Genomic DNA, 24,695 nt, shown 5'->3' with positions numbered 1-24,695 from the left:
AATTTTCTACTTTATGAATGCTTTGCAATGCATATGATGACATGTCAAGTTTTAGTGGTAGGTCAAAATACCAGAGGTGTTACAACCCTTCCCCCTTAAAGAAATCTCGTCCCGAGATTTAAAACCTAAGGCTAAGTAATGGAAAAGGAAATGTGTCAAGCTAACACATCATAACTTTATTCAAAAGGCTAGTGAGAGGGTTTTCCATTCTGTTGACAAACAAGACAAGTTACAATATAGGCAAGGTATTGCAACTAGATAGAAGCGAAGAAGTCAGGAAAGTTTTCTTCTAAGTAATCCTCGGACTCCCAAATAGCTTCTTCTTTAGTGTGTTGATTCCATTGTACTTTGTAGAACTTGATTATACGTCTTCGTGTGACTTGATCTTTCTAATCTAAGACTCTAATGGGGTACTCGGCATAAGTCAAGTCAGGTTCTAGTTCTACATCATCAAAGTCAATCACTTGGTCAGGTACGTGAAGACACCTCTTTAACTGAGATACATGGAAGATATCATGCACAGCTAACATATGATCTGATAGCTTGACATGATAGGCGACCGGTCCACATCGTTGTTGGATTTGAAAAGGACCAACATAACGGGGTGCCAACTTTCCCCGAATCCCAAAATGATGAACTCCTTTCATCGACGATACCTTGAGGTAGACATGATCTCCCACTTTGAATTCTAGCGGTCGTCTCCTCTTATCAGCATAGCTTTTCTGTCGGGATTGAGCTACCTTCATATTAGCTTGTATGAGTTTAACTTTCTCTTCAGCTTCCTTGACCACATCCGGTCCAAAGAACCAACATTCTCTAGCTTCTGACCAATTTAAAGGTGTCTGACATCTACAGCCATACAATGCTTCGAATGGTGCCATTTTAATGCTCTCTTGATGGCTATTGTTATATGAGAATTTAGCTAAGGGAAGGCATTCATCCCATTTAGTACCATAGGAAAGGACACATGCTCTTAACATATCTTCAAGAATTTGATTTACCCTCTCAGTCTGTCCATCTGTTTGTGGATGATATGTAGAACTACGGATAAGTTTGGTTCCCAAAGACTCATATAGACTTTTCCAAAACTTAGATACGAACAATGACCCTCTGTCAGAGACAATGGTCTTAGGTGCCCCATGCAGACTAAAGATTCTATCAAAATAAAGCTTTACATACTGTTCCACTCGATATTTATCTCTGACTGGTAAGAAATGAGCTATCTTGGTTAGGCGATCAACAATAACCCATATTGAATTGTAGCCTGCAGATGGCCTAGGCAATCCTACGATGAAGTCCATACAGATATCTTCCCACTTTCAAGATGGAACTGGCAATGAATGTAATGGACCTGTAGTCCTCATGTGAACCGCTTTGACTCTCTGACAAATATCACATTTGGCCACATATTGAGCTATTTCTATTTTCATTTTGGTCCACCAATATCTCTTTCTTAGATCATGATACATTTTGTTGCTACCCGGATGAATGGAGTATCTTGTAGAATGAGCTTCATCAAGAATCTACTTTCGCAGCTCTGAATTTTTGGGTACTACCAATCTATCCTTGAACCATACAACATCTGATTCATTAATCTTGAAACACATTGGTTTTCCAGATCTAACTTTATCTTTGATATGGGCTATGCCCTTACTTTTCTGTTGAGCAGCAATGATCTAATCTTTGATAGTGGACTCAACTGCAATATTGGACAGGGAACCTTGTTCTATGATTTGTAAATTCAGATGCTCCATCTCTTGATACAATGTTTGTTGCATAGGTTCCACATTCAGACAATGGCAATGAATCTTGCGACTTAGGGCATCGGCAACCACATTAGCCTTACCCAGATGATAATGCATTTCTAAGTCATAATCTTTGATAAGTTCTAACCATCTTCTTTGCCTCATATTCAACTCTGACTGAGTAAAGATGTATTTCAAACTTTTGTGATCCGTATAGATATGACAGATATTACCCAATAAATAATGTCACCAAACCTTGAGTGCATGAACAACAGCAGCTAATTCAAGGTCATGGGTGGGATAATGTTCTTCATGCTTCTTGAGTTGTCTAGAAGCGTACGCTATGACTCTGCCTTCTTGCATAAGAACATAGCCAATACTAATTCCAGATGCATCACAATAGATATCAAATGACCTCTCAATATCAGGTTGTGCTAATACTGGTGCAGTTGTCAGCAACTTCTTCAATGTCTGAAAGGCCTTCTCACATTCTGTTGACCATACAAACTTAGTTTGATTTTTCAGCAGTCCAGTAATTGGCTTCACAATTCTAGAGAAGTCAGGGATAAACCGACGATAATACCCTGCCAACCCTAGAAAACTACAAACTTGATGAATAGTTGTAGGTGCTTTCCAGTTAAGGACTTCTTCTACCTTGCTCGGATCAATAGCTATACCTTCAGCAGATAACACATGACCCAGAAATTGTACTTTCTCTAACCAGAATGCACATTTACTGAATTTGGCATATAGTTGGTGATCTTTTAATCTTTGTAGAACAATACGGAGATGTTCCGCATGTTCCTCTTTGCTCTTAGAATAGATAAGAATGTCATTAATGAACACCACTACAAACTTATCCAACTCGAGCATGAAAACTGAGTTCATCAGGTACATGAAATGAGCCGGGGCATTCGTCAGCCCAAAAGACATGACTAGATACTCATATAGACCATATCGGGTAGTAAACGCTGTCTTCGGCACATTCTCTCGTCTAATCTTAATCTGGTGATAGCCTGATCTCAAGTCTATCTTCGAGAACACCTTAGCCCCCGCAAGTTGATCAAAAAACAAATCAATTCGGGGTAAGGGGTATTTGTTCTTTATGGTGACTTCATTTAACGGCTGATGGTCAACACATAACCTTAAGGTTTGGTCCTTCTTCTTCACGAAGATAGCAGGGCATCCCCAAGGTGATGAACTAGGTTGAATGAAACCCTTGTCTAACAACTCTTGTAGTTGCATTTTTAATTCTGCTAGTTCTTTGGGTGGCATCCTATATGCTCTTCTGGACACTGGTGTTGTTCCTGGTTTCAGATCAATTCTAAACTCTACATCTCGGTCTGGTGGTAGACTAGACAGATCATCGGGAAAGACATTCGTAAATTTACATACCCCTAGAATTTTCTTGGCTTCTTCAACAGTAGTTGCACAGACTATTTCCACTGTACTTTTAGGAAAGGGAAGTTGAATGAAAAGTTGGGTTTTGCTATCAGGTGCATTTACCCTTATGGTTCTACGCAGGACATCTATGATAGCCCCATGTTGGGTTAACCAGTTCATACCAAGGATCACATCTATATCTTGATCCTTTAATATCAGCATATTGGTAGGGAACTCATATCCTCCCAAATCAATAGGTACATGCTGAACTACCTCCCTTATACAGATTCATCCCCCGGGCGACTATATATGATATGGTTCTTTTATTTCCCCAATAGCTATCCCATGCTTCACAATAAATGTACGATTGATGAATGTATGGGATGCACTAGAATCAAATAAGGTAATTGCAGGATGCTTAGCAATGGGAAACATACCCATCATTACTGGTTCTCCTTCTGGAATAGATTCCACCTGAGTATAGAAGACCCTTCCAATTTTCTTCTCAGCCTAACCCTTCTAACTATTCTGAGCATTGCCCTTGTACTAATTCTGAGCTTGAGTAACAGGGGCTTTGGGTGCATCAGGATTGTTCTTCCTAGGATACGAACATTCTCAGGAAAAGTGTCTAGGTTTACCATAATTATAACATGGAAAATTGTGATTCTGGGGAGTAGCATTGCGGTTTGCATTATTAGTATTATTTTGCTGCTGCGGTGCTTGATGAGGATAAGGCATATTAGTTGCAGGGCGAATAAAAATTTGCTACCTGCCTTGGCTTTGTTGTGGGCAGAATGGCACACGGCCATGATTCTGAGGATGGTAGACTATTTTCTGACACTATCCACTCAACGATCTGGAAGCAGATATTCTCTTTTTCTTCGCCTCCTTATGTCAGCGATAATTCTCCTCTGAAGCGATAGCAATGTTGACTGTCTCATGATAAGTTGCATTGCCACAAGTTGCCATCATGGTCTGAAGTTTAGTGTTCAGACCTCTAAGAAAATGATTCTTCTTCTTTCTGTCAGTATTCATATACTCTATAGCATACTACGATAGGTGATTAAAGCGTCCAACATAGTGCATCACCGGGTGCTCCCCTTGCTTAAGAGCCAAAAACTCTTCTAACTTCATGGTCATCACACCATCTAGAATATAGTGTGTCCTGAAGGCATCCTTAAACTCCCTCCAGGTGATTTGGTGACCAGCGGGCTGTACTGCTACCAAATTTGCCCACCAGGCACCAGCGGCTCCTCGGAGTTACTGTGCCACAAACCTTGGTTTCTAAATCTTGGTACAGTGAATTAGTTCAAACTTTTGCTCTATTGTCCTAAGCTAATTGTCAGCTTTTAAAGGCTCTTCTGCCTTAGAGAACACAGGCGAACGTGTGTCAGTTAAATCAACATAGGTTGACTCATCATTTCCATTATTATGGTGGCCACGATTAGGGTATGGTGCCTGTTAGTTCTGAGCCAATTCCCTTAACAACCTAGCATTCTCTGCCATTGCATTGACGAGTGTGGCTATGGCATCTGCCATAGTCGAAGGCATGGGTGGAGGATTTGGGAAATCATCCTCGTCATGCGAGCCACTAGCACCAGCTCGGGTGATAGGATGAGGCATCTGTTAGAGAAAACACATTTACTTACATTACTATTTATTGAAAGCAGTTAAAAGGTTTCATGCTACAAAGGGTTACTTATTTAAATTACATGTCTTGTATCCCATAAGACAACCCTAATTTTCTAGGAAAGTAGTAAAGGAACTATTACTACTTCGTGCTCTTAGTCATCGGCGTCCGTGCCCATACCAGACGAAACCTCATCTTCATCTGAGAAGTACACTACTCCTCAGGATCCTCCTCCTCTTCTTCATTCTTGACTTCTCCTAGATCTACAATCATTTCTTCATTTGTAACTTCACCATCCCCATGAGGAGGATGAAGTTGAGCATACAGCATGTGGACATTCTCATGAAGAATGGCATTGTCCATCTCCAGGTCTTCTACATAGAACTCCAACTCATGGACGCGTTCATTGGCCGCATCCTCTCATGTCCAGGCTTCATTCCACAGCTCCATGGTTATGGTGATGCCCCTTTGCATTTCCACCAGCTCTTCTTGATCTTTGGCATGAGCTTGACGAAGAGTGTTGAGCTCCTTGATAAGGTTCTCGATGTTGGTGGGATTGCTTGAAGCTCCTTCATCTCCTAGAGTCTTGAAACTTCTTTCACCAAGCTCATGGTTTCATGGTGCCAACTGGTGACGAGGGACTCCATGAGGTCCTATGGACTTGCGTGCGGTTACCTTGGTCTTTTCCATAACCTGTAGAATTTAGGGTAGGACTATAAGAATAGCTTGAGGATAATGGAGGTTAGCAAGAATGGGATTGACATTACTTACCCAACCACTTCTTAAGGGGAATTATTATGCAAGGTGTTCAAGCATGATGCATGAATCGATCTTATGAATCTAGGTACAAAAGATTTATATAATCATAAGTACTAGATTTTTAATACATAGGACAAACCTAATCATATTATCCGCCACAAACTTTCAAATAAGACAGGATTGAGGCTAGATCAAAGGTAAGAAAGAAAGAAATTTGTACTTTAAAATATCAAGTTTACTTTCTTTGATCCAAATCAATTTGAAGGTTTTCCAAAGTAACCTACAATGATCTTAGATAGGAACTGCTCTGATACCAGCTGTGGTAGAATCTCCTGAGAAATCGGGCCTATGTGCATCTATCATTGTCTCAACAGACCTTTGATAGCATACACGAGTTCCCAACAACTTAACAGGTCTATCGGGTGTCCTCGAAAAATCCGAATCATCCACGAATCTTTTTCGAATAGGATCCCAATTACAGTCATTGCAAATTACAATAGTTTATTCAAATATATACATCAGAGTAAAAGATAGCGGAAGTCTTAAGATAACATAGTTTACAAACCAGATGTTTTCAAACTTACAATACCATAAGTGTCATACAACCATAGTAGCGGGATAATATTACATTAACATTATTTATCATACAAACTAGTGCCTTATCCAAAGGCCATTCATCATTCCTCATCGTCATTGACTTCAAACACAGACATGCAGTAGGGACCAAAACAAGCCTACGCATGCGACTCACCTGCAACAAGGGTTAACAAACCCTGAGTACAAAAGTACTCAACAAGACTGACCCGACGTAACAGGGGGTGATAGACTTTAAAGATGCAGGTGTTGGGGCAAGGTAAGGATGTAGCAAGATTCAAAAGTTCTTTGCCAAAAGCTATTCTTTATCCTATTTTCAAGTTTTACCCCTAAGTCCTTTTAGTTCATTATCTCAAACTATATGTACATTTTCCATATTCCAATCCTTCTCATTCCATTCTTTTTCTCATGTTTTAGTAATTCACCAGTCCTGCATTGCTTCTGTAATGAATCAAGTCTCCATATCCGCAGAGCACCGGCAATTCGAATTGATTCAAGTCCTAGCTAGGGATTCCTTATCACACGACATATGTAGAACTTAATCTTGCATATATCAACCTCGCTACCGGATCCTCCTATACTAAGCCAGTCTCCACGCCACCCGAGAGCACAGCACACCTCAAATCTGGCCATATTCCAGCCACGAGGGTACACGCTACTCCTGCCATCTCTCCACTCCCAGTGCGTGGGCATTCATCTTAGTATCGGATTAGCCGAAGTAGGCTTACCAGAGTATGTGACCAGTACTACAAAGTGTCTCGTTCAGAAGATCCACAATGAGTGGCCTTTAAGCGACATAGTCGGCAACATTACCCAACATTCAAGATAAGTTACCCGACTAGTCTCTAGTTCATTCTATCTTCTTTCTTTCTTTGGCCAGTATGCCATCTTTGATTGTATCGAAACTTTTACTTTGAAAGCCTACCAATAAGCATACTAAGCATTCTACGCCTTTGTAAATGAAAACATCTTCAAGGATGGTAAACAATTAACAAGGTAGGCAATGCATCAAGTAGGTAACATTTGAATTAAGCAACTTAATGCAATAAGTAACATAGGTGATAAACTTTTCAAAGTAAACAAGGTAATGGTTTAATGCATAAACCAGGGCTTGCCTTCGTTGACGATCTCATGTTCCGAATCAGTACCACAATTATCGAATCCCGTGACAACCGGGGATTCTTCCAGAACTTGCTCAACTAGAATCGTTTCACTCTTGGATTCTACACGAAATGATAACATATGCTTTAACATGATGATAATGTAAACATGATGCTGTCATGGTACATGAAATATAACAACACCTCGATTACAACTGTTTTTCACGATACAGTTGCAAGCCAACAAAACCAACTTGCAATTCTACCGTCAAGGACCACACATGTGACTTGACCAAACTGATCTTGAAACCCTACTAGTCACAAAACATGATCAAAACAAGATCAAACACTTAGGGTTTGCTTTTATTTATTTTTGAATTAATTTGGAAATAAGCCCAAAAATGAACTTGTTCCAAATGACCTCAAAATTTTAGGTAAGCTTCCTCATGACAAATTAGTGTACCAAAACAAATTTCATAATGTTTGGAATTATACAATGGCCTACAAAAATTATGAAAATTGCATTTATCAATTAATAGACTAAATTTTTGAACATTAAAAATTTATTCAAATTTCAAGTTTCATATTTTTAAACCATAATAGAACATGTATAGAAGCTACACATAAATTTTTAGAATTTTTAGAGCTGTAATTAATTTCCTATAAATTTCCAAAGTGGCTGCACTATTCAAAAATCAGAAATAACAAAACTTCATTGTTCTCTCTCTCACTGACAGCCAGGCCCCGCTCGTCAGTGACATAGAACAGGAATACGGCGGCACTGCCATCACCGATCAGCCAAAACACATCGGCGGTGATGCTCCGGTGAGGCAGATCACACCCACATGACCTACACAACCCTGTGAACATACCCCGACCCTCAAAACAGCAGCAGGCGCACCAGAGTGAGCTCTTCACCGGCCATGGCGGAGCGGGCGCGACAGCGCATGGCACAACCCTGACCACGGTGCGGTAGAGGCTAAAGTGGAGCGAGCATCACACTTAGGAGCTCACCACGATCACGCTGGTGTGCTTGGTGAAGGCGGAGACGGACTGGAACGACGTGGCCACGGTGAGGTCGATGGTGGCGGAGCTCCGGCCGATCTCAGGGAAGAACGTGTTGCGCAGACAATTCCGGCCAACACAAGCGACGCGAGCAAGCCGAAGAGGAGCGCAAGGTCAAGGCGATCATGCTGGCGTAGCTAGGCATGACGGACGTGGTTCGACGGTGGCTACGGCGAGCAGCAGAGCTGATCGGTGGCGGAGCAGAGGAGAGGGGAAAATGGAGGGCGACGGCGGCGGTGCTCCTATTTATAGCCGGGGAGAACGCGCCCGGCGTCGACAACTCACGCACGAGCTCGCCACGGAGCTTGCTGCGTGTCAACGTGCGAGAAAGCGGCGCAAAACGATCGGCGGCGACAGCTGCGTGGTGCCGGCGGCAAGCAGGGAGGTGGCGCTCGGCTGGATTTTGATTTTTTAAGTATTTACAGAATTGCCACTGCGTTTATTTTGCAAATTACTCACAAATTTTCTAAAGAAGTTGAAAATCTCCAAAAATGAAAGTTGCTCAACTTTTCAAACTCTACAACTTTGCTTCAAGGAATATTTTCAAATTCTACCTCCATTTTGAAATTTGAATTTGGGGTGCATTTGAGCATTTGAATCATTTCAAAATTACTCCAAATTTTATATATAAACTTGAAAAACTTTGAATACCAAAGTTAATCCTTATAAAATAAGCTTCAACTTTGCTTTTTGTCACAACCCCAAATTCCAAATGGATTTTGAATTAGACAAAAGGGGCAAAAAAGGACCTTTATGATTTGAATTTGAATTCAAATTTGATTTGTTTACCTTTTTACTTTAACTTTGATTTTTGACCTAGTAACATGGCCCATTAGGGTTATTTGAGTCAAATGACACATGGCCTCACATGATCACATGAAATTTGACCCTTGTGGACCATGATCTTTATTTAGAGTTTGAATCACATCACACATAAAATAACAACTTATAAGATAAAGCTTATTTAGTGAATGCATTCAAAATTTTCTACTTTATGAATGCTTTGCAATGCATATGATGATATGTTAAGTTTTAGTACTAGGTCAAAACACCAGAGGTGTTACACACCACAGCTAAGTTTTATTAGTAGTTAATTAACTATTAGCTGGCTGGATCTAAATTGGACCTTAGCAATACTTAGCTAGTATAAGAGCTAGCCAATAACTTTTCATTAACTAAATAGTTTCAAATAAACTGTTAGTTGGGCTACTATTAGCTAGTAAGATGTTAAAATCTACCGGAGCTATTTTGGACCGCTAACTACTAGGTACCTGTTTAGTTGGCTGGTTCGTTTCGTTGCTGGTTCGTGAAGAACTACTGCTGGCTGATTTGTGTGAGAGAGAAATACTATTCCAGCTGAAAATTTACGATCATTTACGACAAGCTACAACCAAGCGAAGAGGCTGTGGCTCATCAAATTTAGACGGAACCAAACCCACCAACCGGTTTGTACGGAATCTCCGTCACACCTGACAAGGAAATGGATCCTAAGCTAAGGGCCAGTTTGGATGCTAATTTTTTTGGCAAACGCTACTGTAGCGTTTTCGTTGTTATTTGGCAGTTAGTGTCCAATCATAGTGTAATTAAGCTTAAAAGATTCGTCTCGTGGATTTCGTCTAAACTGTGTAATTAGTTTTATTTTTTATTTATATTTAATGCTTCATGCATGCGTTTAAAGATTCGATGTGACGAAGAATCTTGAGAGAGTTGGATTTCAAACGCCGGCGCCCAAACAGTTTGATTTTCTAGATGCTGAAACGAGTCAGCAAAATACGCTCCAACGGCTAAGCAGCACCCGACTACCAGAGCACGGTCAGTCAAATGGAAGGGCAAAAGGGGTTGACTTTCACACTGTACAATGCACTCCAGCGTCACACAGGTTGTTCGGCTGACCGTAAACGATCGTATATAATTGCGGATTATAAGTTGGAATATTATTTTTCTCTCACACCAAACCAGCCAAATCAATCAACAGTAAATAATCCACGATCCAACCTAGCCTAGAGGAACAATCGGTGGGACCCGGGTTAACGGCACAAAGCCGTCTGAATTGCTCGTGATATCAACGGTTGGGATCAATCATTCGGCAATCGCGAGGATCAAATGATTGTCGTTGAGCACATGCAAGTTAACCAAGTAAAGTCGGCGGTGAACCTTTTTTTTCTATTAACTCGCTGACGAGTAGAGTACTAATATCAAATCGGGAAATTTCTGTCTTGGTTAGCAAAGTGTGACAATTAGCGGTGGCCCGTCTATATATAAAAGGACAGTAGAAAAGAAAGCAAGAACCTTCTATTCAACAAAAGTTGATATATGCCTATGTATTTGGTTTGTAGCACCTCCAAACCAAGTCAAATTTTGGCTAAGGTCATCAATTTGTTGGCCATAGATTTGTCAAAATTTGGCCAACAAATCTGGCCCCGTTCGGCTGGCAGAATTTTGGCTGAAACTGGCGAAAAACACTGTTCTGGTTGAATTGTTGTGAGAGAAAAACACAGTTCCGGCTGAAAAAAGAAGCCGAACAAACCGAATATGAGGTAAGCCGAACGAAGCCAGAATGAACTAAGATGGACAAAGAAGTGTGCCAAGCCAAATTTTGGCTCGGCTCCTAGACCAAACACAAACATACTGTAGAAGCTAACTAGGTAAGGCTTGAGTCCATTATATAGGCCTGTTTAGTAGAGCTTCGCTCCTAGTTTTTTCAAAGCGGATTCTATGAAGCTCTACCAAACGGTTAAAACACAACTGAATTTTGATCACTTATCGATTTACGTTAGGAGTAGATAGCTAAAAATTATTGCTCTCCTTTTAATCTCCATCAGAATTACTTTAGAACTTTCTCACCTACTTTGCATCATGCTACAGTCACTCCAGAGAATCAAAGAGTGAAAACTCTAGGGAGGAGACCACCAAACTAGCCTTAATCCCACGGGCCCACCTGGCGGTCTCAGTTAACGGTTAACCCTGGTAATATTTTTCACAACCAATGGTACGAATACAAGTACGAGGTGACTTCTTCTTCTGTGTATAATTGTGCAGTTAATCACCATTCAGCACGGAGTAAGCATGTTCAGTTGGCTGGTTTGTCGTGAAGAAGTACTGCTGGCGTTTGTGTGAGAGAAAAATATTATTCCAACTAAATATTTACGATCGTTTACGACAAACCAAAGCCAAACGAATAGACTCGCAGACAATTTCATTCCATCACGAGCACCCTCAACAGTCAACACACATGCCGGCTGCCGCCGAACCCAAGCCCCTTTCATATGGCCCACCCGTCAGTATCACGCGGTCCCCACCCCCGCTCTCTCTCTCTTGTCGCGTGGCCCCCAATAGCTTCCTCCCCTCTCTTCCCAAACGGCTACCATCCTCATTGCCCGCTCGCGTCAAACAAACGTGCACCGTCCGATGACACACAGACGGCCGGATCCGCCTCGCGCCCCCGACCGTAGCGCGGCCACGTCAGCGCGACCCGACCGTTGGGGGCGGCCGGCAACTCTGCTCGCCGTTTCAAAAAGCGACGGCGAAGAATCCGACGGAATAAATACAGGCGCTGCCACGCCCTGCGCCCCACCAGATCATCCTCCTCCTCCTCCTCCTCGGTGCGCGAGCTCATCGATTGATCACTCATCCCCCACGAGCTCCAGCCTCCAGAGGCGCTATAATTCCCGGCCCGATCCTTGGGAGGAAACCTTCTCCGAAATTCCACGGGTTCATGGGAGCGCGAGGAGTGGGTGCAAGCTCCGGCCTTTCCTGGGCGGATCTGAGCTGAGCTTTGAGGGATTTGTCGATCGAGCTGGTCTGGATCGGTAGTTTCGTTGGTTAGTGGGGGAGTCGATTTGATTTCGGGGAGCGATGTCGCGGCGGCTGTCGCTGCCGGCGGGGTCGCAGGTCACGGTGACGGTGTCGCCGACTAGGGGCAAGGCGGAGAGCCCCGGGGACGGGGTGATCAAGAGGAGCGGCGGCGGGATCGGGCTCACCAGCCCGGTGCCGAGGCACTCGCTCGGGGGCGCGGGGTCGTCCACCGTCGCCACGCTGCAGCTCTCGCCAGTGCGCCGGAGCGGCGGCGGGGGCAGCCGCTACGCGTCGCTTCACGGCGGTGCCGGCGTGGATGACAGCGCCGACGAGTTCGTGCACTACACCGTGCACATCCCGCCCACGCCGGAGCGGACGGTGGCGGCGTCCGCTGAGTCCATGGATGCTCCGGCGCCCAATGCGTACGAGGACGGCGGCGCGGCGGAGGTGCGGCCGCCGCAGAGGAGCTATATCTCCGGGACCATCTTCACGGGCGGGATCAACCAGGCCACGCGCGGCCACGTGCTCAACACCTCCGCCGCCAGCAGCGCCGCCGCCGCGGCCGCGGCCTCCGCCAACATGTTGTGCAAGATGCGCGGCTGCGAAATGCCGGCGTTCCTGGCCTCCGGCGCCGGCGGCGAAGGGCCGTGCGACTGCGGCTTCATGATCTGCGGCGAGTGCTACGCGGACTGCGTCGCGGCCGCGGGGAACTGCCCCGGGTGCAAGGAGCCCTACTCTGCGGGGAGCGACACCGACAACGACGACGACGGCGAGGACGACGAGGCCGTCTCCTCGTCCGAGGAGCGGGACCAGCTGCCGCTCACCTCCATGGCGAAGCGCTTCTCCATCATGCATTCCATGAAGTTTCCCAGCAACAACGGTGGCGGCGGCAAGCCGGCCGATTTCGACCACGCGCGCTGGCTCTTCGAGACCAAGGGCACCTACGGCTACGGCAACGCGCTCTGGCCCAAGGACGGGCACGGCGGCGGTGGCGGCGCCGGCTTCGCTGGGTTCGAGGAGCCGCCGAACTTCGGCTCCCGCTGCCGCCGGCCGCTCACCAGGAAGACCAGCGTCTCTCAGGCCATCCTCAGTCCTTACAGGTACCAAATCATTGGCAAGAGATTTAAAAAAACTCTCTGAAATCCTCAGTCCTTACAGGGTACCAGCCTTACTCTGCTCGTTTCTGTGTTCCGGTGCAGGCTGCTGATCGCAGTCCGTCTGGTGGCGCTGGGGTTCTTCCTGACATGGCGCATTCGGCACCCGAACCCAGAAGCGGTGTGGCTGTGGGCGCTCTCGGTGACGTGCGAGGTCTGGTTCGCCTTCTCCTGGCTTCTCGACAGCCTCCCCAAGCTCTGCCCCATCCACCGGGCCGCCGACCTGGACGTCCTCGCCGAGCGCTTCGAGCTGCCCACCGCGCGCAACCCCAAGGGCCACTCCGACCTGCCCGGCATCGACGTCTTCGTCTCCACCGCCGACCCGGAAAAGGAGCCGCCGCTCGTCACCGCCAACACCATCCTCTCCATCCTCGCCGCCGACTACCCAGTCGAGAAGCTGGCCTGCTACCTCTCCGACGACGGCGGCGCGCTGCTCACCTTCGAGGCGCTCGCCGAGACCGCAAGCTTCGCTCGCACCTGGGTGCCGTTCTGCCGCAAGCACAGCGTCGAGCCGCGCAGCCCGGAGGCCTACTTCGGCCAGAAGAGGGACTTCCTCAGGAACAAGGTGCGTGTGGATTTCGTCCGGGAGCGGCGGAAGGTGAAGCGGGAGTACGACGAGTTCAAGGTGAGGGTGAACTCGCTGCCAGAGGCCATCCGCCGGCGCTCCGACGCGTACAACACCGGCGAGGAGCTGCGCGCCAGGAGAAGGCAGCAGGAGGAGGCCATGGCTGCCGGCACCCTTCCCGGAGCATTGCCTGAGTCAGCGGCGGCCGTGAAGGCGACATGGATGTCTGACGGGTCGCAGTGGCCTGGCACCTGGCTCACCTCTGCGCCAGACCACTCCCGTGGTGACCATGCCGGCATCATTCAGGTGACTGATTGCTCGATTGATAGAAAAATTTACAAATTTGTTCAGTTGTTCATTCGAGATGCTGATGTGTGTCTGAAATTGAGTTGCAGGCAATGCTTGCGCCTCCGACGTCAGAGCCTGTGCTGGGCGCGGAGCCGGCGGAGTCCGGCGGACTGATCGACACGACGGGCGTGGACATCCGGCTGCCGATGCTGGTGTACGTGTCCCGTGAGAAGCGCCCCGGGTACGACCACAACAAGAAGGCCGGCGCCATGAACGCGCTGGTGCGCACGAGCGCCATCATGTCGAACGGGCCCTTCATCCTCAACCTGGACTGCGACCACTACGTGCACAACTCGGCGGCGCTCCGCGAGGGGATGTGCTTCATGCTCGACCGCGGCGGCGACCGCGTTTGCTACGTCCAGTTCCCGCAGCGGTTCGAGGGCATCGACCCCAACGACCGGTACGCCAACCACAACCTCGTCTTCTTCGACGTGGCCATGCGCGCCATGGACGGGCTGCAGGGCCCCATGTACGTCGGCACCGGCTGCGTCTTCCGCCGCACCGCGCTGTACGGGTTCAGCCCGCCGCGCGCCACGGAGCACCACGGCTGGCTCGGGAGGAAGAAGATCAAGCTGTTCCTGAGGAAGCCCACCATGGGAAAAAAGACGGACAGGGAGAACAACAACGACAGGGAGATGATGCTGCCGCCGATCGAGGACGACGCCTTCCAGCAGCTCGACGACATCGAGTCGTCCGCGCTGCTCCCACGGCGGTTCGGCAGCTCGGCAACATTCGTGGCGTCCATCCCCGTGGCGGAGTACCAGGGTCGGCTTCTGCAGGACACGCCCGGTGCGCACCAGGGCCGCCCCGCCGGCGCCCTGGCCGTGCCCCGCGAGCCGCTCGACGCGGCCACCGTCGCCGAGGCCATCAGCGTCATCTCGTGCTTCTACGAGGACAAGACGGAGTGGGGGCGGCGCATCGGGTGGATCTACGGGTCGGTGACGGAGGACGTGGTGACGGGGTACCGGATGCACAACCGCGGGTGGCGGTCCGTGTACTGCTTGACGCGGCGCGACGCGTTCCGCGGCACGGCGCCCATCAACCTCACCGACCGCCTCCACCAGGTGCTCCGGTGGGCGACGGGGTCCGTGGAGATCTTCTTCTCCCGCAACAACGCCCTGTTCGCGTCCCCGCGGATGAAGTTCCTCCAGCGCGTGGCCTACTTCAACGTGGGCATGTACCCGTTCACCTCCGTCTTCCTCCTCGTCTACTGCGTGCTCCCGGCCGTGTCCCTCTTCTCCGGCAAGTTCATCGTGCAGTCGCTCAACGCCACGTTCCTGGCGCTGCTGCTCATCATCACCATCACGCTTTGCCTGCTGGCGCTGCTGGAGATCAAGTGGTCCGGGGTCACGCTGCACGAGTGGTGGCGGAACGAGCAGTTCTGGGTGATCGGAGGGACCAGCGCGCACCCGGCCGCCGTGCTGCAGGGCCTCCTCAAGGTGATCGCCGGTGTGGACATCTCCTTCACGCTGACGTCGAAGCCCGGCGGCGCCGGCGACGACGGCGAGGAGGACGCGTTCGCGGAGCTGTACGAGGTGCGGTGGAGCTTCCTGATGGTGCCGCCCGTGACGATCATGATGGTGAACGCGGTGGCCGTGGCTGTGGCGTCGGCGCGCACGCTGTACAGCGAGTTCCCGCAGTGGAGCAAGCTGCTGGGCGGCGCCTTCTTCAGCTTCTGGGTGCTGTGCCACCTCTACCCGTTCGCCAAGGGCCTTCTGGGCCGCCGTGGCCGTGTGCCGACCATCGTGTTCGTCTGGTCCGGGCTCATCTCCATGACCATCTCGCTGCTCTGGGTCTACATCAGCCCTCCTGCGGGCGCCAGGGAGCTCATCGGTGGCGGCGGATTCAGCTTCCCGTAGTAGTGTCTGGTTTGTATCGCCCACATGAAGGTGTGCTTGCTTCATGGGGTGCTGTTACTCGTTAGCAATTACTAGTTGTGATGGATGGTGGACTGTGTGATTGATTCTTCAGTAGCTGACGAGCTACTGCCATTATTGTATCAAAATTGCAGACCTGCTTTAGTTGGTTTATGCTGTTGGTAAGGGTGGTTTGCGAAATGAAAAGTTTTGGGAGTCATATGGACGTGTCGGAAGGATTGTGAGGAGTTTTTAATATTAATAAAAAAATAAATTACAGAACAAATTGTGAGACCAATCTAATGATACTAATTAATCGATCATTAACACATGTGGGGTTACTGTAGCACTTAAGGCTTTTCATGGACTAATTAGGCTTAAAAGATTCGTCTCGCGATTTTGTCGAGAACTATGTAATTAGTTTTTTTCGTCTACATTTAGTACTCTATATATATGTCGCAAGATTCGATGTGACACTTTGGATCGAAAATTTTTGAAAAGGGCCTAACTGTATACTGTGGCTGACGTAATGTCACATTTTCGTACTGTTTGTCGCTCAGATGCAATGTTTCTGACAGTGCAGTGCAGTCCTGTAACCAAGCTAATGTTCCAGAAGTTTTTTTTTTAGTACTAGGCCTTGTTTAGATTTTAAGTTTTTTCACTCTCATTGTTCCATCAAATCTTTGAACACAAACACGGAGTATTAAATGTAGAAAAAAATAATAATTAATTACATAGTTTAATTGTAAATTACGAGACAAATCTTTTGAATCTAGTTAAGTCATGATTGGACAATATTTATCAAATACAAATGAAAGTGCTATAGTGCCAAATACTAATTCCCTGCCATCGTCTAAACAAGGCCTTAGTAGCAAAATCGATGTGAAAATTCTGGTTCTGGGGGGTCGTCAGAATTGACCAAAAGGTTCATGAAGTCATAATGATTTTCATCTTGCTTACAACGATACATAAACTTTGACCCCTGGAATTCCGAAGTCGTTCATTCTTACAAATGCAAAAACTTGTCAGAGATTTAGTTGTGAGGCGAAGTTGGCCAAATCGTTAGTGATTCAGTTTCACATTTCAGAATTTGGGTGTGCTGCTAAGCTGGAACCGCCTTTTACTTGGATTTGGAATTCTGCGACCATATACTAGTAATCTTCAGCTAACAAATCAGTGTCAAAAATTGGGAAAACTGTGTCCATTGCTAGATCGTCCAGGTTATCAGTGAGCGATCCTTAAATCTGAGGTTGTAAATTCTAATCTCCAATGAGATATTCGTTTTGTCCTAAATCAAACCATAGCTTTATTCCTCACAACAGTAGAACATAAGTAAACGTTCTTCTCACAAACAGAGGAACACTTCCTCCCATTATTTCCAAACAAAAACACTCATGTCAATATGTCATGAAGTATATATATATATATATATATATATATATATATATATATATATATATATATATATATACAAAAATGCTAAACAGTGCCCGGTTGTTTTGTTTTTGCCGAGTAACCCATTTCATTTCGCTTCGTCTTCTTCGAGACGAGTCGGGGCGACTCGTCGCTCCCCCGTCGCGGCGACTCGGCGGCCCCCGGTCGTGGTCGACTCATTCTTCGCCGTCGTGGCGACTTGCAGCTCCGCGTCTTTGTCGAGCTAAGTTATCTCATTTGCACGCCCTTTTTCTATGTTATTCATTGTGTTTCGGCGATGTGTGGACTCTGTGTTTGCTTAGATCGGGCGTTCGACACCCCGTCGATGTTGTTTTTTCTGCGCAGATCTGGGGGGTGGAGTTTAGTTTACTTATGTTCAGGTTCTAGGCTGTATGTGTGTTTTTGTGTACTGCGTTTAGGCGACAGGTATCGCAAATTTGGTGTGTATTTGTGTTACTCTTGTTCAGATTCTCGTCTTAATGGCAGTTGTGTTTCATTTTCGTCGTCTAGGGTTTCTCCCATAGTGGTTGTTGCAGGGGATTCAGTTTAGTTCGATGTTGGATATGAGAATCCCATTCTGTGTTGAGTTTTAGGAGTTTTTGGTATTCTCCTTGTGTTTTTGGGGTGTTCGATGCAGGACACCATGTTCATTTTGTTTGATTTTGAAGTGCAGTATTTTTGTGAGTACTAGCTAGTATTTGATCTATGATCCATCCATTGTTTTTGCCTTACTTGCCTCGGTTGGTAGGAGTAAGGACCTAGCTAGATTTGCTTGCTTGCTGCTAGTATTTCGCCCACCTGCTCTGCCTCTGCTAGTCTGTTATTACCTACGTCATAATATTTTGCCTACCTGCTCTGCTCTCGTAGTCTGTTTTACTGTCATTTGGTTATGGTTGGTGACGATTGCAACGAAACAATTCGATTCGTCTCGGCATGCACCCCAACCACTAACACATAGGTAAGACTCTGTTGTCATTCCATTTTTAGTTTTCAGTTTCATTTTCAGTGTTTTTTATACTTTCAAATGCTACCTGATGCCCGAAATTGTATGGGTTAGTTTAATGGTATGTCTTTGATTTAGTTTAATTGCAGTTATCTGAACACCAGTTACCTGTTTGCTTGATTTTGCAGTTTTTATTTATGTATGCTCATTTGTTTTTTTGTTTTATTTCCATTAGATGATCTGCAATTTCTTTTCATTTTTAATGTTTTATATGTAGGTTAAATGTTCATAATTAGTTTCAGTTTGTATTGGAGAGGGAAGAAGAGCCTGATTAAGTGTTTGAGGTTTTCAGATTGTATAAAGTATATGATTTTTTTGTGGTGTTTTGGTATGTTTTTTTTATCTAATTAGGGTAATCCCATATATGTGTTTTTTCAATTCAGGATTTGTGTTTTTTGGTAAAATTGGACTTCATTGTTAGGCACCTATTTTTTCATCAATGCAGATTTTTCCAATCTTTTTTTGAAGTGGCCAGCATTTCAATTAGTCCTTTAACTCGGCAGGTTAATTTTTTTTGTTCTAATTTTTTCAGGTACCGATGGCTGATAGGAGCAATTGTTTCCGTGTAGTTGAGGAAAGTACTCTAGCAGCGCAAGGTCACAAAGGTTTTGAACCTGTGTGTGTTGTACTAGTTGTAGGAGTGATAAATATTTTGTTCTTATTTTTTGTTTTGCTTTTAGTCATTCATTTCTACTGCAAATATCAATTTGTTGGAGGAATTTCTTGTTTTTTTTTGCAAATCCAAGGTATTTTTTCTGCACCCCCCCTATTTTTCTGTTTTCCATTTTTTGGCTCGTGCAACAGTTTGTTTTTTCTACATTCTTTTAGAAAATGAATGAGGCCAACGGAGTCCCCCGAGAAGTTAATGGAGTTTGTAATGATCAAGATAAGGTTTGTTTTTTGAGTTAGTTTTTTTAATGTATTCTTTTTTTGCACAATATAGGCTAATGGTGAATCAATGGGATTCAGGGAGAAGCTTACTATGTATTTTGGTGATTTTTTGCCTGAAAATGTAATTTATTTTGTCTATATGCTTTTTCTTTTTATGTTGCTTGTTTATTTTCACTTCATTTTCATTGTTTTTCTTTTTTCCTTTAGGTGGTTGATGAGTGATGCAAGCTTGTTCAGAAGAATTCATATGGAAGTGTAGTTTCTGTTTGTTGCCCACTGAGAGTCTAATTCTCAGCGTTCTTCAGATTCTCTTAGATGCTGCACAGACCACCAATGAGGTGAAAGAGAAAAACGTTGTCCCCCTGCTTTCCTCAAAACAGCAGAGTCAATGATATTAATAAGTCTGTTCCATCAGTTGTGAGAGGTATTCATTTTCTTTTTTGGTTTGAATCTTTTGCTAATCACATTACTTTTTGTAGTTTTGTATGATATTTTAGAGTCTGTTTTTAACAATGCAAATAATCGGCATAGTTCAGATATCAATGAGCAGTCCAATAGACGCATTGTTGAAGAAAATTTCAAAGCCAGCAAGCCTATAGGAAACAAACAGAATGTGGATTCCACTTATCCATATAATATGAATCCTCGCTTGCAGTTTTTTTTTGTTCAAATGTTTTGTTGAGTTAATTTTTCTTTTTTTTGTTGAACCTTTTTTTTTTGCAGAATGCAAGTGAATCCAGAGAAGCAATTAAATCTGGTGATGGCAATTCAATGAAGAATCCCATTTTGGTCGTGGACACTCCTTTAGTGATGGCTCATGGCAATTCTCAATCTAGTGAGTTTGCTTTCTGTGTCTTTTTTATTTTTTTGTTTTTGTTTTGTATTGATTTTTTTTCTTTTTTTCATCTTTTTTTTGCAGGGAATGTTTCTATTATGAATAAGAAAGCTAAATTTGAATCTCGTGCCAATTAGATGTTAAATGCTCCTAAGGTAAAAAAAATTTCATGTTTTTTATTTTTTTAATCCATAATATACAAATCAGATGTGTTTTCTTAAATTTTTTTGTTTTCTATGATTGCATTTGTTGTTTTGTTAGTAAAGAGTAGTACTGCTTATAGATAGTTCACACCTTTTTTTATTTTTTTTGGTGTCCGATATGTCTATGTTTTAATTCCAGTTACAGATGGATGAATGTCACATGCGAGAGTTATCTAATACATGATACCTTAATGCTATCTGAATGCCACTTCTTTGAACATTGAGCTTGTGTGTTGGTGATCTTTTTTTTGTTATGTGAATGTTGGAAAACCGTGTCATTCGCTTGTTTAGTGACACAGGAGTCTAATTTTTGTTGATCTAGCCCCATGTAAGTTGGTTTTTGCTTGATTATGAAATTGGTGAAAGTCTTCAATTGGCCTTTTTTTCCTTTTGATTCTCAACTTTTGCAATTGTGATCAGTAGGCTGAGAAAATTATCTAATTTTTTGGTAGGAATTCGACTGTTAGTCTAATTTGTTTTGTTTGGTCACACTTAAATCTGCATGAGTGAAATTAGATAGTTTGTGCCATTCTTTTTTCGCCCAGAAGCCTTGCATATATATGTGTTTTTTGGAGCATCTGATGTCCACAGCAAATGAACCAATCCTTCTATATATTTGCTGGTTAATTTGTTTGTTTTGCCCAATCATACAATAGCTGTAGAACCTAGAATTGTCTGCCTGATTAACTGTTATTTTACTCTGTGTGTCTCTGAAATTAGTAGTTTGTTGTTTGTCTACTTCTCTAGACAAGTTAAAGGATCTATGCTATCATCTGTTTTGATGTTTAGTTTAATCATTATTTAAGTATGCTATATGCACTGTTTTGTAATATCAGTACAAATAATGCAGACGGGATGATTTTTATTGTTTTTATTGTTTTTTTTCAAGGCATGTCCTGATGTTGAAGTTTTGGGTGCCCCAAGTGTTAGAGACCGTTGCATGCAATTAGGAAAGTTAACTAATGATCTATATAATAGAAGAACTTTCAATTCTATGCGAGCCCCCCAAACAATTGATTTCAGGCCTCAGAATCATATTACAAGTGGACATCGTTTTTTGTAACTGACAAAGAAAAGTGTTTCTATAATATTATTTATGGACTAGCTCACAGCTAATGGAGCTGATATGTCTTTTTTTACTATTTTTGGTATATTCTTTTTTAAGTTCTTTTGTTTTGAGAACTTTTAGTCATTATGAATTTTGGTTTTTATTTTGTGTTTTTCCTTTTTTGTAGTATGAAGGCAGTTGAATTTGCCAAGACTAGTGTTACGTATTGTTCTTTAGGTCAATCTGTGCAACCTATGGGTAAAGTCGACAATTTTTTCGTTGCTGTTATGTGTCAGTAATTTTTTTGAGGATCAGCACCCAAGGCAGTCCAAGAAACATTTCTTCTATCCAAAAGTTGGGGTAAGTTCTTTATTTTTTTCTTTTTTTTGCTAGTTGCAGCCTCGTGTGCATTTGAATTTATTTTTTATCTGTGCCCCAACAATGCTTGTCTATATCCGACGATGGGGTGTCATGTAATTCTGCTATGGGTCTGTCTTTTTTGTATGTTGCCTTTTGTCATGTTTATTTTTTTTTCATTTGCAGGGTTGTCTTTACACCTACAATTGCGACTATGACATTGACACAGGGAAGAATTTTTTTTCTTGGAGCCAACTCTGCTTACAAGCTGCATTTGTCAGACAAGGTTTTTTCTTTTTTTAAGATTTTGTTTTTTATTTTTTTCTATGTATTAATTGTTTTTTATGATGCAGCTGTGCTTTCCGGTTATCGTACACAAGCATTGGTTTGCATTCATTGTTGACTTGAAGAACAAACTGTTTGTGTTTTTGAATTCTTATTTTCATGGTGGTGATCACTTTCAAATCCAAGCAAGGACCTAGCTTGTAAGTTCATATTTTTTATTGTTCACTTTTTGAAATTAAATCAATCTCCCTTTTTGTTTAGTTCTAAATTTTCCCTTCACTTTTTTAAGACAAATGCATTTAGGGAATGTTGGTACCAACACGCAGAGGGTTATGTAGATGTTGATGCGTTCTCTATGCTATATCCTCCGGTTCCAAAACAAAGTAATGTATAAGTTTTTTTTGTCAATGTAATGTATTAAGTTTGGTTTTAGTTCATGTATGTGTGTATCTATTTGTGACGGTACTCAGGACTTCATCACAGTCACCTTTGGTTTGTCAAAATAGCTGGGGTTTGATGTGTTGGGTGTTCTATGCAACTGATTTTTTTGTGGCACCTTTTTTAGAATGGGATTTTGATAAGAAGATAGACTTTTTTTTTGCCGTCTGGTGTGCATTTATGTGTGTGTGTAGATTTTAGTTGCGGGATGGTTTAAAATGGATTTAGGATAATTCAAATGAATGAGCATACTATACCAGTATTGAAGTATATGTTAGTTTTGTGTCAGTTTTTGTGATCTGTGTTGTGTCTCGATAGTATGTGTTTACATGTTTTTGGGGAACATTTTTACTTCTTTTTGAAAAGCAAAATTTTTTTGTCCAAATCTAGGTACACCAGGTATACCCCCTGTCGGGTACCATAAAAAGGGGTCCCCTAAGCAAGAACCAGAAAAATCGCTTAGACCTTGTAAATATCGAAGTCAAGAGACAACCACCGGCAAACCCCCCACCTTATCCAAGGCTCGGCTGGACCACCCGACCCACCTCGGACAGTATCCCGACTCACCCGAAGCGGGCTCGGCCCAAAATAAAACCACGAGGCCTCGGACGATGTACCGATTCTCCGCCTTACCCGAGGCCCCACACATAAGGCCTCGGATGAAGTACCGATTCTCCGCCTCGCCCGAGGCCCCGCACATAAGGCCTCGGACGAGGTATAGATTCTCTGCCTCGCCTGAGGCCCCGCACGTAAGGCCTCGAACGAGGTACCAATTCTCCGTCTCGCCAAAGGCCCCACACATAAGGCCTCGGACATGGGTACCGATTCTCCACCTCGCCCGAGGCCCCGCACGTAAGGCCTCAGACGAGGGTTACCGATTCTCCGCCTCGCCAGAGGCCCAGCACGTAAGGCCTCGAATGAGGTACGGATTCTCTGCCTCGCCCGAGGCCCCGCACGTAAGGCCTCGGACGAGGTACCGATTCTCCACCTCATCAGAGGCCCCGCACAAAAGGCCTCGGATGAGGTACCGATTCTCCGCCTCGCTCGAGGCTCCGCACGTAAGGCCTCGGACGAGGTACCGATTCTCCGCCTTGCCCGAGGCCCCGCACGTAAGGCCTCGGACAAGGTACCGATTCTCCGCCTCGCTAGAGGCCCCACCCGTAAGGCCTCGGACGAGGTACCGATTCTCCGCCTCGCCCGAGGCCCCACATGTAAGGCCTTAGACGAGGTACCAATTCTTCGCCTCGCCCGAGGCCCCGCACGTAAGGCCTCGGACGAGGTACCGATTCTCCGACTCGCTCAAGGCCGGCTCGGCATAAACCCCATCACTCCCGCCTTGACCGACTTCTCGGATGGGATGTCACATCTAGCCAACGCGTCCAACCACTCCCGCGACATCAACTAAATGACGGTTTGATACAGCGGAGTGGCCGACGAGATGGGAGTCACATCGACGCCATACCGTCCGGGACAGGACGGGGCAGGGGTTACCGGCCGCTGTGCTCGGCACTATGCCCACGACTAACACCCATGCTGCACTATGCTACCTAACACCTGCTCCAAGGATAGCGCGGCCTGGAGAGTCATGTCCGGGTCCCTGTAGCCTTGGAATCGACATACAAGACCAACTGCTCCCTCCGAGCCTCGGCTAACCGCTTTTGGGCTCCTGTAGCCTTGGGACTCGCACTCGCCAAGCCCCCCACAATGGTTTAGCCTCTACACCGACTGGGCCTCGGCTCTCTACATTGTCAATATACAGCGACCGACACGTCGTCTGTAGTACGCACCATGCCCTGCGCCAAGCCGCAGGAGCTCCCACGTCGCACAGGATCAGGCGTGACCGGCGCGTCGCTCCAGTGCACCGAGGACAAGGCTGCTCCACCGACCATGCCGCCACAATGATGAGCTACAGGGCTCGGCATACTGCCTCCACTCACAAAATGCCACATAGCAAATACATGTACCGCCCCTGTGCCTCCCTTCAAATATAAAAGGGAGTGACCGAGGCCACTTCTAGGGGACACACACCCACAGGTGCAAGCAACGCACAACGCTCTGTAACGCACACACTTCATCACTGCAAGAGATCAACATCTCCAGCAACCCATGCCACTCCACGCAGAGACCAGGGACTAGCTCCCTCTCTCACTCAGCTTGTAAGCCCCTACTACAAGCACCTCAGTGTAAGGAATACAAGATCGCTCTCT

At 45.2% G+C, this 24,695-nt stretch overlaps 1 protein-coding gene and 1 pseudogene across 1 annotated transcript; both read left to right on the top strand.

Annotated features, from left to right (window-relative positions):
- The first annotated feature begins 11,865 nt into the window (after positions 1–11,865).
- Positions 11,866–16,195, top strand: LOC136509360 (cellulose synthase-like protein D4). Its single transcript, XM_066504179.1, has 3 exons — positions 11,866–13,171; positions 13,271–14,096; positions 14,186–16,195. Exons 1-3 carry the CDS (start codon positions 12,132–12,134, stop codon positions 15,995–15,997), a joined length of 3,678 nt encoding a protein of 1,225 aa, XP_066360276.1. The 5' UTR covers positions 11,866–12,131; the 3' UTR covers positions 15,998–16,195.
- A 2,774-nt stretch (positions 16,196–18,969) lies between these two features.
- The window catches only part of LOC136507571 (uncharacterized), a 29,538-nt pseudogene continuing 23,812 nt past the window's right edge, over positions 18,970–24,695 (top strand).

The sequence above is a fragment of the Miscanthus floridulus genome, chromosome 15, assembly GCF_019320115.1.
Source record: "Miscanthus floridulus cultivar M001 chromosome 15, ASM1932011v1, whole genome shotgun sequence".
In the NCBI taxonomy this organism is placed as follows: Eukaryota; Viridiplantae; Streptophyta; class Magnoliopsida; order Poales; family Poaceae; genus Miscanthus; species Miscanthus floridulus.
Note: the sequence above shows the minus strand (reverse complement) of the source record. Positions and strands in the feature narration are given on the sequence as shown.